Below are 19,486 nucleotides of genomic sequence, written 5' to 3'. Positions count from 1 at the left end.
TGCCTTGCGGTCCCGTGCGGCCGATCACATTGCGGCCGGAGGGCGTGGCTGCGGTGCTATTCACATCAGTGGACCGCCACTCCCCCTCCCACCCTACAATAAGGTGAGCAGGTTCTGTCTGGAGCTCCTGGTCCACCATCTGGTATTTGGTATGCTGCAGTTTTTAAATGGAAACTGTTATAAAGTGAGGAGATAGTCTCATGACTATTACTGTACTATAGATCTCTTTCCTTTCCTACCCATTATGTGTTTATCAAACCTTAGATGTATTTCAGGGGATACCATTTCACAATTTGGTCTGGTCATCCTATAGTTCCCAATTATTTATTCCTGGGCGGTATGATCTTTTTAGCATTGGTCAAAGTTTCTTTACAATGTAAAGGGGGACAGCTTATGGCACTTTTCTTTTTCTCTAACTGCAGCTGTAGAAAAAAAATGAGCTGTGACATGAGAGGCTTGGACAATAAGGTTAGGCAGTGGATATACAGTAACTAGGGATGCACCACAATTAAATTTTTAGACCGAAATAAAAAAAAAAATTGTCAGGACGAAACCGAATATATATAGATATATAAGTATTTACTTTACTGTTGAGGACTCTTGGGAAAAATATTAGGGGTCTACTAAACAGACTGCTGATATTTCCCTTTTAACATAGAAAAAGATTGAGGACACAGAGTCCTAAATCTCTTTTTCTGCAGCCCCTGTTATGAATGAACAGGAAGCCTCTATACTGAGTGCTCCTTTTCCATTCATAAACTAAGGAGATGGTATCAGTTACTATGTCCACAATCACGAATGAACAGGAAGTGATGTAGAACACTTCCTGTTCATTCATAACTGGGGACACAGTAAGCCAACTATGTCCTCAGTTATTTACAAACACTCAGCGATCAGTACTGAGCGCTTGTACTCCGCTCTCCATCCTGACTCCTTTGGCTGTCACAGGAGGCCGAGGGGCCAAGCTCTCCCCTGCACTGCCCCGCTTGGCCTCCTCATAGTGTCCTTCCTCCCCGCTGGGTGCCAGCAGCTGAATCGGCTTTGTGTCCCCTCAAGTCGCAGGCAACAGGCAGGGGAGATCAGAAGGGACATAGACTGGGGCCCAGCACTGAGAAGAGAAGCTTAGGGTTGCATCTGCATTTTGGCCATAGCACCATTTTGGCCGAAATTTTGGTGCATCCCTAACTTTAATAATCCCTTCATTAGCCAGAGTTCAGGAAGCAGGACACATAAGCTGTAACACATTTCTGAAGGGTCTAAAAATCCTGCAAGTTGCCCCCCTGTGCACCTTCATGTGACTTGTTTCTTGTCATTCCTGACAATACAAATGTGAATAAAATGATCGTGTGGCGGCCGGGTCCTTTTTCCCTTCATCGCATTTTGTTTGCAACTTCGTTGGTGGAATAAAACGTGTTCCTTGTTTTGTTCTAAACTGAATTTGGGATTTGAAGTCTTCTCTTACCAGCTGTGACTTGTTTTGACTTGTTACTAAAGAGGAATTTGACTTTTTTTTTCCTCCTGTCTTTAGGTCACCCGTCCTGTCTCAAGTTCTCTCCTGAGCTCACCGTACGTGTTAAAGCCCTCCGCTGGCAGTGTATAGAGTGCAAGACCTGCAGTTCGTGCCGTGACCAGGGCAAAAATGCTGTAAGTCTTCAGATTGCTAAATAATATCCGATAACCAAATCAAGCTTCAGTGTGACCATGGTGACTTTAACCTCAGCCGCATCTCTCTTGGGTGCTTTAAAGAATTGAAGGAAGGAGAGTGAACTAGGAAAACCTGGCAACTGGTTTATCACCGCTGTCAAATTAAGTGTTTAACCCCTTCGTGACTGACGACGTACAGTGTACGTCGCCAGCATCGGGGCTGTTTAAACAGACTCCCGGCGACTTTTGCCGCCGGGACTCTGTTTAAACTTGTAGAGCCGACTGTCGGCTTTACAACAGAAGCGATCCTGGCGACTTACCTGTCGCCAGATCGCTTCTGCGTCCCGAAGAAGGGGCCGCCCCCCCCCGCCGGACACCCCCGCCGTGCTTCCCGGGCTCCGTTGCCCCTCCTACGGGCCCGGGACCGGCGATCTTTGTGTCCGCGGGGAGCTGGGGAGGAGGTCGACGAACTTCCGTTCATCGATCCCCTCCCCGTTCTATGGGACCGGGAGCGATGCAGATTGCATCACTTCCGGTCCCTGGGCTGTCAGTTCTGGGCTCCTGCAGCCCAGCTATAAGCTATTGAAGTGCGATCTGCACTTCAATAGCTTATTTCCAGTGTAAAGGTGACACTGAGGGTCTTTTGGACCCCCAGCATCACCTTAAAGAGGACCTGTCACCACCATCTGCTATTACATGGGGGGGCTTGCAAGCCCCCCCATGTGATAGCAGTCAAAGTAAAGAAAAAAAAAAAAAAAAACAGTTTTTAAAATTAAAATGAAATAATTATGTTGGGGGGTTTTACGTCATTTTCAGGCCTAAAATGTGGAATATAACATGGGTGCAAAAATGGAAAAAAGGGCCTCAGTCATGAAGGGGTTAAAGTGGATTTTCCATGGAAGGCGGTCCCCTTCAAACCCCCCTCCCTCCCCAACACTGATGACTTTACAAAACCATTTATAAACAAACTGTTCTTTCCTCTCTCCCCTCAAAAAAGAAAAAAAAAAATCTTATTTTGGCCCCTGCCCCTGACACTTCTGGGAGGCATGACTGATATCACCGTGCCTTCCCGCAGAGATGGGAGCTTGAAATCCCATGCAATGGGCTGTAGTACATCTTTGTAGGATTTCGTGCTCCCAGCTCTTCCGGGAGTCACCATCATGTCCGTGCAGAGAATTAGAGGCCAGGTCTGAAGTAAAGGGGCTGTAAAAAAAAAGTGTTCGCCATGCTTAAACTGTTTTGTGGTGCTTTAGGCTGCTGTGTTCTGATGTTTATACCTTTCATTTCAGGACAATATGTTATTTTGTGATTCGTGTGACCGTGGGTTTCACATGGAGTGCTGCGAGCCGCCCCTTACACGAATGCCAAAAGGTGAGTGCCCTCATGTTGTTTCATTACGTCCACTCTTCTGGTGGTGCCAGTCCTTCCCTCATTTCTTGTCCTGGTTAAGCATGCTATTCTTGATCAGTAGAGCCTTATGTCAGAATAATACATTTTTACCTTCACTGCATTACGCTGTATCCACTGTATAGTATATACATGTGCAACTACTCTGAACTTTTTGGCATGGGGAAGAGGTGCATGTGCTCCCTCCCAGACGGGTATTAAAGCTGAATCCCAGCCTTCCCTTCAGAGCCTGTTCACACCATCCAGTGCGTTCATCACACAGTCCAGTGGGGTGAACGCACTGGATCGCATAAACAAAGCCTCCCTGCGTATCGGGGGCGGGAGGGGGCCCACCACGCCCCACAACGTAGGGTGGCTTTGTTTATATGATCTAGTGTGTGTTCATCCCACCGGACTGCGTGATGAATGTACTAGATGGTGTGAACAGGGCGCTTAGTCTTGCACAGTTGTGCAGGTTCCTCTCCTGGACTGAAATTGCTTACTCTGATTTCACTGTGAGCTTCTCAAATGTGCACTAGAAGCTGCAGCAAATCCAATGTCCAGCATCATCTAGCACTTTCCTTCCCAGCTGGGCAGTCCCTGGGCCGCCCTTTTCATTCATTGGGTTTCAGTTCTCTCAATCACTGAGGCTCGGCATCAAATGTGGGAGAATGCCATAGCTTCCTGTGTAGGAAGCTATGTACTGCACCCTGTTGGCCTCTCCCACCAGCCATAATCTGCTGGCCTTGCATAGAGAAGCATAAAGACCTAGTGATGATGTCATTGACTCTAAAATAAGATATGATAATGTAAATAGGATTCATTTAATATTTTCATTATCATGGCGAGGAGGAGGGAAATGAGAAGACTAAACTTTAGAGTTAAGTCCCAAAGGAGTAACCTAGCTCGAAAGCGCCGTCCATAACTTCTGAAGAGCTGAACTTGTACTTCTGCTGTAATTGTATTTGTGGGCGATATTCTAGCGGGTGGCGATCTTCAGTGGATGCATTGTAGGAGTCAGCGACATGACATTTGAGGTTTTTGTTTCCAGTAAAGATCTTCACAATAATCTGTTTTTTCTAGGCATGTGGATATGTCAGATCTGTCGACCACGGAAGAAAGGCCGAAAATTACTTCACAAGAAGGCAGCACAGATCCGCAGACGTTACACTAACCCCATCGGAAGGCCTAAAAATCGTTTAAAGAAGCAGAACGCATCGTAAGTGGGATAGTGACGCATTTCACTATGAAGTATACACTCTATTTCATAATCAGCTAGCAAGCCACAGCTTTGCCTTTCTCCTCCCACCTCCCTGTAATGGCGCCCATCCTAGTAATGGCCAGCCGTAAGGTCAAGGGAGTGAAGCAAGGCACCAGCTGTCACTCATAGGCTTCTATTTCTAAACGATTTTCAAACTCATTTTGCTGTTTGCTCCTTTTCTAGGACTAAAGCCCCGTTTGGTAAAGGTCGTGGCAGCCAAGGGAGAGGGAGGAAGCGCAAGTTATCAACGTGTACGTCTTCATCGGATGAGGATGGCAGGAACTCTGAACCCGCACATGCCTGTGGTCCTGCTGTTCCCTTCAACAAGAAGACAAAAGGTCTCATCGATGGCTTGACCAAGTTCTTCACTCCTTCTCCTGATGGACGCAAGGCACGAGCGGAAGCATTGGACTATTCCCTGCAGCGTTCACGTAAGAGAGGGCCACGCAAGTCCGGACAGGCGGACTGGGGTAAGGGAACATTACTGGAAAAACCAGGGCCTTCACTTGTAGGTTAACGGGTCGAATGAAATAAGTATTGAGAGGAATATGAAGGCTGCTGTTCTGAAAATGCTAGTTACTACTAGCTGCTACTTGGCTGTCTTGCTGATCCGGAATACTTTCCAAGTCACTTTCCATAAACAAGTACAGAGATCTGGACTTCTGAGTTGTCAGGTAACTAGTATTTAAAGTAGGTGATCAGCAGTGGCATCCTCTGTATTTCCCTCAGTATAGATTTCCTTTCAGTGTCCACTTTAGATTTTGCCAACATACCTCGGTGTTTTCTAAAACTAAAATATAGGCTTCCACAATTGGGCTCTCAGAATATATCGCAAAGCTCATTTTTCTAGTTTCCATCTTAATGCAATGTACTGTGATGACTTGTAAGGGTCTCATTGGCTTTACCCTTCCTTAACTTGCTTCCTGTTCTGTTTTATTGACCCTTGGCCTGATCCTGGTAGGAATTAGATTGCTTGTCGGCAATATGAAAAGCCAGTGGGCATAAAAGCATTTCTTTATGTCTTGTACTTTTTGGCTGTGAGCTCCACTCCTATATGAAGCCTGATTTGTGGCCATTCCTTTGGGGGAGTTTAGCAGCGCCTATTAGTTGCCACCCCCTCTGTTATGCACTTCTGCTGTCACTTTCCTGGCACCTCTATTCAATTAGGCACCCCACAATTATTCCTCTTCCCCAACATCCCGCTGTCAGTCTTGTTCTCTTGCTCTCATCCTCTTGTCATTCTCTCCCAGCAATGACCTCCAGGAAAATTAGGAGCTCTGTAGCATGCACCCATTGTCCTCTGAGAGCATCCCCCCCCCCAAGCAGTAGAATGGACTAGAGTGCTGCCTGTACACCTTTTATGTTTGCAGTGACTGCTATTACCAGGGAGGTGATTGATAACAGCAGGGTGGTGCTGGTTGGGGAAAAGCTGGGGCAAAGACATGGTATGTGTTGGCGCTACGGATGTACCGGTACTCGTACTCGGCCAAATGCTCCAATGCCTAGCCTGATACTTCCGGTATCAGGAAGCCGGGCAGCGCGTCATTACACTTGTGACGAGAGAGCATGGAGCCGGCTTCCCGGCCACTCAGGAAGCCAGGCAGCGTGTAATGATGTGCTGCCCGGCTTCCTGATTGGTCGGAAGCTGGCCCATCAGGAAGCCAGGCGCCGTGTAATGACGCAGCACCCAGCTACCTGATTGGCCAGAAAGCCAGTTCCATGCTTTCTCCTCACCTAGTGACGAGGGTGCATGGGGACAGCTTCCCTGCTAATCGGGAAGCCGGGTGGTGAGTCTTTATAGTATTTGAGTATTGGTATTCGGTATCGGCGAGTACCGAAAAAAAATTACCGGTACCGTACTCGATACTGAAATACCAAATATCTGTGCATCCCTAGTTGGCGCTCTATCCCAATTACTACAGGCCTCCCTGTGCATGAATAGTGATGGGCTTATCTTGGGTGCACGCCTGCTGCTCATAACAAGTGCTGTCACTCAAAACTGATAGGGGGTGAGAAGTGTTGACCACATAGAAGGGACAAAAAGCTACATGAACGTTGACTTCTCGGGGGACAGGAGTAACTAAGCATTTCGTGAGACTACTTTTACTTTTTTTTCTTCTTCCAAATCTGCTCAAATGATCGAGTTTGTGGGACCTGTGGGTTACCTTTGTTTCGTTTTTATTACATAAAGTGTATTACAGGTTAAAAGGAAGTCCAAAGAGAACAAATTAGTGGGTGCGAACTGATCTACTTAAAGCTAGTGCAAAGTGTCTTACTTTTGTAGCTCATTGCACTGATTTATGCCGAAGTGAACAAAGCAATTCTGGCTTTTCTAATGCAGACAATCGAGATGGTTGGGATTGCAAAACAGATACAGACGATCGACTGGGAATGGTCTCTGACAAAGAAATTGAACTTTTTGAAGACATTCAGCAGCAGGCACTGCAGGTAAGGCTTTGTTTCTGGTACCAAGTCATTAAATACCTGGGGAAATGTTCCATGCCGATTTATCCACAGAATCCCAAAGCGGAACGAACCGAGCGTTCTCAAGGCAGCTCCTCCAAAATAGACCTGGTGAAAATGTTATGTGCTGGCGCTATGAATGATGGGACATGTAGTCCCCATGAATATAGTGAATGACACTGACTTTATTAGTGCGTGCTCCTAGCAGGAAATTTGGGGAAGTGACTCACTGGAAGGGGGAGGAAAGCGGGGGCAATGCTGCTAACAAAGTGAATTAAAGGAGAACTATGAGGCGAGTGAAAATCACTCAGCCTCATAGTTCTAGCAGACCTGTGAGAATGAAACTGTCACAGGTCGGCTCATACCGTCGCTCGCTCACTTCTCGAACCTGTCCCTGCAGAGACTGTCACTCACGGCTCCCTGCAGGGATTCCCCCCTCCCCTGTCCGATCCTCCAGCGCTGACTGGCGGAACGGACGGGGACAGGTACAGCTGGCTCTGCCTCTAGATAGGCACAGCCACAGCCAGCTGTCACTCAAGGAGCTGGGTAGATCCAGGCAGTAATGTCGGGATCCCTCCCGGCTGTGGTGTCTCAGTATACTGTGAGCTGTAGCTCGCGGTACACTGACCTCTGGGTGACGGGAGGACGCTAGTTTGTGTCCTGTTACCCTTAGGAGAACTATGGTGAAAAGCCCTGACCCCCATAGTTCTCCTTTAAGTATGATGGAGTAGAGGTGTATAAGAGCCCCTGTTAAGTTTTATTGCGGGCTGTGTAGATTCACCCTACTTGTCCTGGTGTCCATTGTCCGTACAGTACAAAAAAGTGATGAGAAAACTAGAATTTTAGAGGTGTCACCATAACAAGGGCTGAGAGTAAATGACCCAATGGGAATACTTGTTCCAGTGACAACTAAGAAGGGAATTGCTGTCAATTTGTAGGGATATCCTCTCTTCCTGTTTGCCAATAGGGCACAAACGAGAGAAAAAAATAACTGGAAGGGTTGAAGCACTTCATAGCTGTATCAAAAGCAAAAAAGATATAAGTGTCACTTTAAAAAAACCCAAACACTTGATGGCTTCTGTGTTGGTGTGAAATGTCCTAGTGGTACTTCTGCCTTGTAGCACTGCAGTCCTCGGTTCCAATCCTGGCCAGGACATGATCTTTCTGGATTTTGCATGTTCTCCCTGTGCTGCTTTGGGCTTCCCCCGGGTGCTCGAGTTTCCAAAGACATGCTGGCAGCTTAATTGGCCCTGTATGTGTGTGTTATACGGACACCTTAGGGCTGATGTGAATGTGCAGTGTGTCATTTGTCGGCACTATATAAATGCCCGTCATAAATGAAAAAAATATGCGAGTTGTTGCTTTGGAGCACAAAGTTCAGCATGTTTCTGATCCCTTGTGTTTTACATGAGTAGGTTTCTGCCTTCCAGCCACATAGCATGTTAATTGCCAGTATTACAACTACTCGGCTTCCTGGTCAGCTCTCCTCTGGTATCCAGTTGGTTAATTGGAGTGTTCTTGTGACTGTTCACTGCTGTGATTATTCCCACAGGAGAGTTGCGTGCTGCTGTCACCTAGGCACGGGTTGTAGAGGGAGGGAGTAGGGAGGAGAGAGCCCAGGGGAAGGAAGAGACAAACAAGAATCAGGATAGAAAGATTAAAAAGGGGAGGGGTGAGAAAAGCACCTCGGGTGCCCTCGACCCCCCAGCTCAGATACCAGGAAGCCATGTGTAAGCAGCTGTATTGGAGTCCTGGGACCACTCTGACCTTGGGCATTCAGCTGGAGGAAGGTGCGGGGAGAGAAAGCAGGGAGGACGTGCACATTGCTCAGGTTAGTTTGCACTTTCCGTCATACTAGTTTATAAAACCTGCGGCTTCCTGCTCATGTTTTATGACATGCAAAGTTCTGGTTTTCGACGGGCAATAAATGAGCAAATGTAATTACTGTGAACAGTCATGATGCATATCGCTGTGTTTGATGATGAAACAGTTTGCTGGCTTCCGATCTAACCTCTCCGCTTTTTTCATTGCAGAAAGTGGGTGTCAGTGGTCCCCCTGACCCACAAGTCCGCTGCCCATCAGTCATAGAATTTGGAAAATACGAAATTCAAACGTGGTACTCGTCTCCATACCCCCAGGAGTACACAAGGTAAGAATATTCTCTAGTCCCATAATGGCATGATGATGATAACTGCTGTTTGGTGGTGGTTTGACCCAGGCTCTTCTTCCAGTTGTCTCCTGTGTTTTATATATTTCTGGAACTCATGTCTCTGTGACTTTTATGTAAGTCAGTTGTAGTGATGCTCGATATCAGTCTGTTTATTGTAGGACTGGTCACGCTAAAGACACAGAAGGGGATGGCAGGGGTGGTAGTTCACCGGCATCTGAAGCACTACGTCTGTGTGTGCAACTGCTGAAACAAAAGTGCAGTTGTTGTCAATTACATTTAAACAAATTTAAAGGATAAGTTCACTTTCCCAAGTGAATATGGGAAAATGGAATGACCCCTTCTTCCCCCACCCCCCTGCTATACTTACCATTCAGCGAATGCTCCTTCTCCTCCACCGGTGTACTATCCGCACCCCGTACTGCCATGTAGCGCAGATTTTGACATTCGCCTGCAAATGACAACCACACATTGGTCAGCGTAGTCACCTGATCATGTCCTGACCTGTCCATGCAGTTTTACTCATTGCTCTTTTTTTATTTTTCGCCTTACTCTTTGAACACAGAAGATGCCAAAGGTTAGTGCGACAGCTTTCTGCCTATTCAGTTAATGTAAACAGGCAAAGCACAATAACCCTCAGAAATGTACTGAGTCCAGACCAGGTCGTTGTGGATTCTGGTTGCTATTGGTGCCTTTTGCGTTTACCTTGGTGGCGTTTCATTGAATAAGCCGTCTGAGTGTTTTCTGTGGTGAATGTTTCCTGCACTGCTTAGTGGTGCAGCTGCTGATAGAAACTTTGCACCGCGCAGAGTTCTATACATTGTGAATGGCATTTAATGAAGGGAACTTCACAGTTGTCATACTTATATCCTGTACAGAAATGTTCTTTCCATCTTGTTCCTGTAACAGCGTCGCCTTCCTGATTTATTTTTCCTTTACTTCTGTTTGCTTTAGGCTCCCCAAGTTGTACCTTTGTGAATTCTGCCTCCGTTATATGAAAAGTCACACCATCCTACAGCAGCACATGAAAAAATGTGGCTGGTTCCACCCGCCTGCCAACGAGATATACCGGAAGGACAACCTCTCAGTGTTTGAGGTAGGTATAAGTGAGGAATGGGGCGGTGAGAAATGAAAGATCTACTCTTCGTATTGCCTTGCACTTTTTATGCAAGGTTCACTTCTTTTGTAACCCCAGGTAAAAAAAAAACATGAAGTTGAAGAAGAAAAATTAGGTTGCGTTACTCCCTGACTTAAGACTGCTCTGTGTTGGAGCGGTGCTTCACCCAGGATCCTGTAAATGCTTAGAAGGCCAAATCCTGTGAGAATGTGCTCCAGCGGTCTGCAGGAGCGATGTCTCAGAAGATCTGGGCTCCTAAGTGTTTCCAGGATCCTGGGAAAAGGACTAGTGAGGTTACGCTCCCTGGAAGTCAGTGTGTAAGGTTAATATTCTTTTCATTTCTAATATTTTATTACTTTTTGTTCTTTCACTTGGTGTATATTTCACTGGTAGGCGGGGGGGGAGGGACCCTGCAGGAGTAAAATACCTTTTTGTTTTCATGCAAGATCTGATGTAAGTTGGATACCCACTATAGGTAGTTATTTGTAGTTTTAATGGTGATAATTGGAATGTCCAGTCCACAGCAGCACACATGCCAACTTCAAACATGTCAAACCACCAGCAGAAAATGAGAATTCTCACCAGAACTTTGACATTTTGCAAAGCAGCCACCCAGATTTCCAGGGAATTGGCTAACGTTTAGCATTCTCATTATTCAGTCTGCTGTTGAAGGCAGCCATTGTGATATAGAGAGAACTTTAGAATCACTTGACGCTTCTGTAAAATGGATTATGCTTTAATTCTAGTTCATACTGAGAAGCTGGCTGGTCACCCAGCTGCTTTACATCAGAGAGATGTGTTGTGTGTATAGGACCAGATAGACATCAGTGACGTGCAGTACCTCTTGCTCGGGGTGAGGCATTCCCCAACCGCGGCCCCCATCGGCCGAAGCCCCACCCCCACTGGCCGAAGCTCCCCCCCCCTACCTGGTGAAGCCTCTCTCCCAACCCGTCCCCAAGCTAGTGTAGAGGTGAAAGGGAGGAGCCTCCCTGTCCCTCACTTGCTCCTTACCCCTGAGGCTCCCTGACAGGTTACACAGCGGGGAGGATGTCCCTGCTGTATAACCTGTTAGATGCCGATCTGAATGGGGAAAAAGCTATCAGCTTCAGACATGAAGCTGACAGCTTTTTCCTCCATACTTCTAGGTGAGGCTCTGCCTCCCCTTACCGCACATCCCTGATGGACATGCACTTGCCTTATAAACCTTATAGTTAATGTGTGCTTTGCCCATGCAGGGAAAGCAATGGGTTCCCTGTTATTGCAAACAAATCCTTACCTTCCTTCTGCTGCAGTGCTGGTTGCTGGCTTTGTAACTTCCACAGGACTTCGGACTCCCTGTGTGATGGAGCTGATTGGCCCAGTGCTGTCACATACAGTGAATAGCGTGCTCCTCCATGGCCGGATTTATTGGGTCTCTTCCTTAGCTTCCAGCACTAAACTGAGCAGCCAGGGAATGAAGGAAAAACAGAGATTTGCTTTAGAAGTCAGCTCTACAAAAAAAAAAGGGGTACTGATGGTTTAAATTGCCCACCATCATCAGCATGCATATTTCTTAGAGGCTCAAATAATAAGATTTCTTCCAGAGTATTTGTTGTATTGCTGTCCACATGGCAATAAAAATACATTGCTTTTATGCCTCTTAAAGGAGAACTATGGGGTTAGGGCTTTTCCCCATAGTTCTCCTTAGGGTAACGGGAGGACACAAACTAGCATCCTCCCTTCACCCTAGGCTCAGTATACCACGAGCATCAGCTCGCGGTATACTGAGACGCCACAGTATGCCGTGAGCTACTGCTCGCAGTATACTGAGACGCCGCAGCTGAAGCGGATCCCGACAATTATGTCTGGATCCGCCCAGCTGCGTGAGTGACAGCTGGCTCTGCCTATCTAGAGCCAAAGCCAGCTGTACCCTCCCCCGTCCGTTCCACCAGTCAGCGCTGGCGGAGCGGGGAGAGGGGAATCCAGCCCCTCCCCTGTCACGGCAGAGAGCTGTGACAGGATCGAGAGGTGAGCGAACGCCGATATGTGTTCGCTCACCTCCCGATCTACTGAGCCGACCTGTGACAGTTTCATTGTCACAGGTCGGCTAGAACTATGAGGTGAGTGAAAAGCACTCCCCTCATAGTTCTCCTTTAAGTCTCTAACTTTGGAGGTGTGTGACACTTTTGTTTGGCTTTATGATGGTCTTGTCGTATAAATGAAATTTTTTCTGGGTTATAATACCCTTGATGTCTCAGAGAGCTCTAAAGCGGACATTTACACTCAAAATCAAATTCTTCCAATGCATCCCTCTATATAGGATGATTAATAATAATATAGACATGTCAGGTGTAGAATGCTGTTATTGTGAAATACTGACACTTGCAGAGCATTCACTTCCTGCTTTGAAAGGGCAAAATGACTTCAGTTTGCCAATGCAATGCACACTGGGATTGCCTTGTCATCAGCAGAGCATTGCTGGAAAATCTCATCTGTAATCTCAAGGAAAGGCATTTTCCTCCCCAGAGATGATGTGCATAGTCACGTGTTCTAGTCACATGTGCCCAGAGTTCCAGGAAGTAAAAGAGCTAGTAATCTGCCCTTAGTTAACATTGCCACTGTCAGAAGACTGGGGAAGAAGAGAGAAATAAGGTATGCAGAGAATACAAAGCTGACAATTATCTAGAAGTATGTGATTGTAGTTTGTCATCACTAAACATTTCTAAAGGTGTCTTTGTAGTTATTTTAAAGATATGGGTAAGGCCTCATTCACACTCGAAAAAGGCCGGCACGTACAGCTCAGTGCTGCATGCACGGCCGTGTTGGGCAGCTCCCGGGAAGGACAGGTGCTGCGTGTGATTAGTACGCAGCCCCCGTCCTTCTCTATGGGAGCACGTGGCCGTATGCCCCCCGTACGCTCACCTCAAGTGCAGGTGCGTATGGGTGCGGGTGTCCTGACTCGAACACAGACAGGATCCATCCTGTCAGCGTACGAGTACGCACACCCACGCGGATGTGCAGGGCGGGTGAACGTAGGGCGGCGTACAGCCGCATAGTCCCATAGAGAAGGGCCGGGGCTGCGTACTAATCACACGCAGCACTGAGCTGTACGTGCCGGCCTTTTCTCGTGTGAATGAGGCATAAAGGTCCGCTTTAAGAAAACCTGCATACTATGCAGCACTACTGGAAATCTAAATTGTTCATGGTACTGGATTATAATGAAATCATCTTCACAAAGTTATGTATAGTGAGCATTTTCACGTAAAAAACTTTTCTCAAGAAAGCTGATTTTGTGAAAATGTACTACAATTACTACAATACTACAATCATTTAAATGCAGGCATGCTACATTCTGTTTAAAGGACATCTGTCCTGGGGATGCCATTGCCTATTGAAAATGCTAGTTCTATACTCATGCCAATGCTTTCACTTCAATACTTTGAGTTGTGGAATCAGACTAAGTATAGATGAGAGGCATCCAGGCAAATTCCATTTATAGGCCAAAAAGGACAACAACAGATCATATTTCTCCATTGGCAGGTATATTTTAAATGCTGATCTCTGGTAAATGATGTTCACGTAGAGAAAAGCAAAAAAAAAGAAAGCTGATTTCATGTCTTTGTTTCAACCTCTCTCCAGGTGGATGGAAAGGTCAGCACGATCTACTGCCAAAACCTCTGCCTTCTGGCCAAGCTCTTCCTCGACCACAAGACTTTGTATTATGACGTGGAACCCTTCCTCTTCTACGTGCTGACACAGAACGATGCAAAAGGCTGTCATTTGGTCGGCTATTTCTCCAAGGTGAGCTTATGGCAGCTGTACACCTGTCTTTGGGAAGAAATGCCTTAGACCCCATTCACACCTAGCGACATACCTTTTGCAGCGGATCCGCACGGCCGGGATAGCGCGACTTTCGGGGCGACGTTCCAGCGACGATCCAGCGACGGTAGCGCGACCTTCCCCGTCGGGCTCCATAGAAAAAAAGCAAAATCGCGCAAAATCCGCAGAAAAAAGGGTCCGGTAGAAGCGACTTGCGACCGCGACGAGCGACGCGCGACATGGAGTTAAGACAGCTCCATTGAATAACATTGGCCGGCGACTTCTCGCGATATCGCGCGGCAAAAATGCGCAATATCGCGGCGGAAATCGCGCGACAATTCGCTATATGTGAACGGGGCCTAAGATTCAGCTGCTCTTTTACAAATAGGTTATACGAGATTTGCTTCTTATCTAGATGAATACAGATGGCAGGGCTGACTAGGAAGAGTTATGAATACTCATGACAATGTGCTTGTGTCACAATGACCTTATTAAAATGTATCATTATGGCCTATTGTGCGTCAAACCACGCCTACCACTGTATTGCTGTGATTTAATGTCATTTGCAGGATGCATGTGTGTGTTTTATTGGGTGAGGATCTGGTTATGATATTTACTCACAGAAGTTCTCATTTTAGAGGATCAACATGAGCCTCTGCCTCTGTATTACACCCTAGGAAGAACACAGCTTACCCTGTTTCCCCGAAAATAAGACCTACCCCGAAAATAAGACCTAGTACTATTTTTGGGAATTGCTAAAATATAAGACCTACCCCGAAAATAAGACCTAGGTGTGGCCATCCCCAGGGCCGGTGGTGGCCGCGGGAGAGGCAGGAGAGAATCAGCGGTGCCAGCGCTAGAGGAAGCGAGGCGGCAGCGGAGGGAACAGAGACGCATAAGCTGATGCCTCCTCTATAGCGCCGGCTCCTGTCACAGGTGGAGTGATACCAAATGCACTCCGCCTGTGAGGAATTGATAGTGAAAGTGCACTTCGCTCATTCTGGCCAGCGATTGGTTAGCAAATTGCTCTTGGAAAGGTACGGCACCCCTGATTGAACTGATCCCCATATTTTTGTACATGAATACATGTAGACTTTTCTAAATGAATAAGTGTGGATTGTTGTACATAAAAAATAAAAATAAGACCTACCCCGAAAATAAGACCTAGTGTGTTTTTTGAGCCCAAAAAAATATAAGACAGTGTCTTATTTTCGGGGAAACACGGTAGTTCAAAACAAAAATGCCTACTGTATGTATTGCTGTTAAAGTGTATGACGATCCCAAATTTGGTTTCTCTCTGTATGACGAGCTAAAATTTGGTTCCTCTCTGTATGACGAGCCAAAATTTGGTTTCTTTCTCATCTATTGAAGGATACAGGAAGTAATTATTAATCTTCAGGCTATACTCCTGCCTACAGGAGGATTGGACACTGCCAAACAAACTGTGGGTCAGACCAGGATAATCCCTTCCACTACCAGCGGTCCTCAGTTTTTTTACTAGTGTCCTAGGAGAATGAACATTTCTCTCCCGTTCATTGAAGGATACTGGAGACTTGTCAGCAGGTGGGGGGTTTGGCCACCGGCAGGGGCCGCCCCTAGGCTGTAATTGGTCTTTAGTTTTGTGCCTAGCGTCCTTCTCCTGCAGGTGGCGATATTACCCTACCATTCAGGATCTACGATCTGTTGCCTGTGTCCTTCAATGAACGGAGAGAAAAGGATTTTACGGTGAGTACAAAAATCCTATTATTTCCTTCAGCTCGGCTGCGTAAAACACTAACCTGTTTTCTCTCCCGTTCATTGAAGGACACAGGGAACAGATCGGAGATCATGTACTGTAGGGTAATATCGCCACCTGCAGTACATGATCTCCGATCTGTTCCCTGTGTCCTTCAATGAACGGAGAGAAAAGGATTTTACGGTGAGTACCAAAATCCTATTTTTCTGGCACCATTGGTTCCTCAACATTTTTTTTTCTTCATACAAGGCTTTTCTCTGCGACGCTGGTAGAGCTTTTTCTATCCCTGCAACTGTGGATCCTAGAGTGCTGTGTCTGGACCTTACTTTGCATAATAGAAGTCACCAGCACTCGATGATGTGTGCAAGAAGTAAAGCACTTTTTATTAAATCGTCACATGCGTCATACAGCCAACGTTTCGAGGCCACGCAGGGTCCCTTCTTCTGGGCGACATAGAAGAAGTGCTTTACTTCTTGCACACATCATCGAGTGCTGGTGACTTCTATTATGGATTGTATCTAACACGGCGCCATCCATGTTGTCACTTCAAGCACCAACCTTTCATCCAAGGTCTGTACGCTGTATGGAGTGCAGGTGGTTTCGTATTATCAATTGGACCTTACTTTGGACACTGCGTTCCGTGTAAGGCACTTTCCATTCTCTGTTCTGATAACTTTGGTGCCTGGTGAATTTAAGATTCCCGCTTTTCACTGCAGAAGGGGTTAACACTGAGGAACAGAGTAATTTATTGGGTGGACTGTCACATACATGCTCTAGGCTCTTTACCTCCATTCAGTATTGAGGAACATCTCCTCACTGCTGCTCCTACTTACAGATAGCCACGTTGAACTCCTATCTTTGGTCTTAGCCTGCTTTGGTCACCTCCGGCCATCTGACTCCCTTGCTACCAGCTGTTTGGGTTTTGTCAGTGGCTGAGGCCTTGCCTCATACCCTGAGCCTTAAGTTGCCTAGCCACCACACAATTGCAACCATTCTGATCCTAGACAAGGGGATATAATCCCGCTGTACCGGGTGCTTCAAGCTCACACTATACTATCAACTCTGGTGCTGCTTGAATTATGCCCACTGATGTGTCTGATATCTGCAGCCTGCAATCCTGTTGCATTCTGCTCCTATTCTTTATCCTGCCGTGAGAGTCTTCCTTAGCTCCGCTGGGTGTGACAGTCTCCTCTATCCTCTTTGAATGATGGCTTTGCTACAGTCATGCAAGGATTTTTTGGTCCAGATAAGCCAATTGTTTGCTGAATCTTACCGTAGTGTCTACCCGCGCCTTCCCCCTGCAGATTCTGTATCTGATCTGCTATCTGAGCCATCAGCTGCTGAGAGACTGCTTCTGAGTTGCTCTAGTCCTTGCTGGACAAGCTTGCCTCTGAGAGGTCACAATCGTCTGCCATTACTCCCAAAATCGGAGACCACTATGGCTGCTCTTGATGCAGTGTGCACTACTCAAATAAGTGATCTGCTTTAAGTGTGGATACCTCTGTGTCCCTGCCTTAACGAAGAAACCTCAAATGCCATTGGAGGATGGGTGGTTGGAAGCCCTCTCTAGAGTTCTGTTCTCGCTGGCAGGCCTTACTCTTCATCCTAACTAAGCTGTGACCTAGCTATGCCAAACTGTGGCTGTTTGGGCAAAGCCCCTTAAAGGGGATCTTGATACTACTGCAGTTGATCTCTTGGTCATAGAAGGTTTGCAGTAAATATTTGTAGCGTTATGTTACAGTTGTGACAGGCTGCTGGGGGTTGTCCATGTCATAGCCTGCGTTGGTATCCTGTAGGTAAACATGCGAAGAACACTTTGGTTAAAGTGAAATACTGTGGAACTTTAGTCTAATACTTGAGTCTAAAAAGCATCTAATTTGCATATGCCCTTCTAGGGACAAAATCTCCTTGGATCTACCCTGAATGCCATTATCAAGGATGCTACTAGTTGCCAGAGCACCTGTCTTCCCTAGTGGAAGTCCATAGACTGGTAAGGCTCATCCCTAGCTGGGGGTTAGGAAAAATCCTTTTTTCCCTGCAACTTCTACAACATCCATGTCCAAACTGACCTCTCTCAATCTAACAGCAAGGTCCAGGGTCTCCATGTCTGCGAAACCCTCAGACAAACCTTTCTCTGCATTAAGGTGTACCCCACTTACCAAAGTGTTGGCATGTTTAACATTTGCAGACACTTAGACAGCTTGCATCTCGGATGTGGGAGGTGGTCTCCAGGGGCTACAAGCTGGAGTTTCACTTTGTCATCAACCTTGGTTACTCCCCTCCAGCCTCCCTATGTGACCCATCAAGCCCTCTCGGGTCTTCTGGATATCCTAGTTCCGGTGATGTTATGGTTTCAGCTATACATAGATCCCAAACCCAAAGGGAGTATCCGCTCCATCTTCGGTCTCAAAGCACTAAATGTCTTCATTTGAGCTTTGAGATTCCGCATGAAATTCACCAGGCCTGTCATCGCCTTTCTTCACCAGGAAGACTTTCTAGCTTCTGTGGACATCGAGGATGCATACCTGCACGTCCCCATCTTTTCAGTGCGTTCCTACACTTTGTAAGTCTGGGAAACAAAAGCAACGCAGAGCGCCTCCATAGTATAAAACTTTTATTTGATGAGTACAACACGCAAGTGAAAATGTACTTACACGAAAGCCAATGATCATAAGCGTAAAAGGAAACGATAAAATATAAAATCTCCAGCAGGGGAAGTCAGAGGGGATCTCCAAATCAGCGTCCTCTGCTCCCGTATGTTTTAAAAAGGTCTACGCGTTTCAGGGGCACGCCCCCTTCATCAGAACCTAAGTTGTAAGTCCCCTGCACCGCCAGTTCGCATCTCCCTGCTGCTGCTGCAGAAGACGCATGCAAAGTCTCCTCCAAAAACTGCCTGCTTGCAATTTTTTCTGAGTTCAGTTCCACTTTAAAGTGATTGTGATTGGCTCATGCAGATCAAAGCAACAAGTTTGCTTTTGCATCGGGTCTCTCAGCGCCACATATGCACCTTTTATTTGGGCAATAGAAATACCCTTTGGCAGACGAGGCATTCCATGTAGCCTTTCAGGTTGTAAGTAATTGACTCGGTCATGTCACATGGATGTTTGGTAAGACAGCCGCATGTAACCTCTGGCTTATTTGACTTGAGCATACGAAGGGCTATATTTCCTTTTAGAGCAGCAGAGGCGCATGATGAATGTATGTATATGCTGTGGGGGATAAAGCCATCCTGACAAAGTTTAAAAGTGATGATGAGTTCTCGGGCACTTGCGACAGCTGGATAACAGAATTTCTCCTAAGTCATATATTCCACAAACGACCTACACACCCTGCGCAGCTCCTCCTAAGGATAGGGAACCCTGAGGCCCCGTTCACACTGAGCGATTTATCGCACGGTAATTCCCGCGATATTGCGGCTATTTACCGCGCGATATCGCTCTCCAATGCATGGCAATGGGGGCAAAGGGTCCTGCGTCGCTACAGCAGGACCCTTTTTGGAGCGGATTTTGCCGCGATTCAATGCTTTTCAATGCAAGCATTTGCGCGATATCGCGCAAAATGCAAATCGCGCGACAAAGGAGAACTTTTCACTCACCTCATAGTTCTAGCCGACCTGTGACAATGAGACTGTCACAGGTCGGCTCAGTAGATCGGGAGGTGAGGGAACACATACCGGGTTTGCTCACCTCTCGATCCTGTCACGGCTCTCTGCCTCTAGATAGGCAGAGCCAGCTGTCACTCGCGCAGCTGGGCGAATCCCGTCGTCTAAGTCGGGATCCACTCCGGCTGCGGCGTCTCAGTATACCGCGAGCTGTAGCTCGCGGTATACTGAGCTTAGGGTAACTGGAGGGCGCTAGTTTGTGTCCTCCCGTTACCCTAAGGAGAACTATGGGGAAAAACACTGACCCCATAGTT

At 46.8% G+C, this 19,486-nt stretch overlaps 1 protein-coding gene across 1 annotated transcript in view; it reads left to right on the top strand.

Moving 5' to 3' along the window:
• Positions 1-19,486, top strand: part of KAT6A (lysine acetyltransferase 6A) — a 61,449-nt gene that overhangs the window by 29,522 nt on the left and 12,441 nt on the right. Inside the window, exons 4-11 of the mRNA XM_018561950.1 lie at positions 1,529-1,644; positions 2,934-3,015; positions 4,114-4,249; positions 4,475-4,761; positions 6,633-6,739; positions 8,788-8,903; positions 9,876-10,017; positions 13,657-13,818. Of these exons, the coding sequence (XP_018417452.1) occupies positions 1,529-1,644; positions 2,934-3,015; positions 4,114-4,249; positions 4,475-4,761; positions 6,633-6,739; positions 8,788-8,903; positions 9,876-10,017; positions 13,657-13,818 (1,148 nt within the window). The remainder of the gene's footprint in view (positions 1-1,528; positions 1,645-2,933; positions 3,016-4,113; positions 4,250-4,474; positions 4,762-6,632; positions 6,740-8,787; positions 8,904-9,875; positions 10,018-13,656; positions 13,819-19,486) is intronic.

The sequence above is a fragment of the Nanorana parkeri genome, unplaced genomic scaffold (assembly GCF_000935625.1).
Source record: "Nanorana parkeri isolate BGI_ZX_2015 unplaced genomic scaffold, ASM93562v1 scaffold551, whole genome shotgun sequence".
Classification (NCBI taxonomy): Eukaryota; Metazoa; Chordata; class Amphibia; order Anura; family Dicroglossidae; genus Nanorana; species Nanorana parkeri.
Note: the sequence above shows the minus strand (reverse complement) of the source record. Positions and strands in the feature narration are given on the sequence as shown.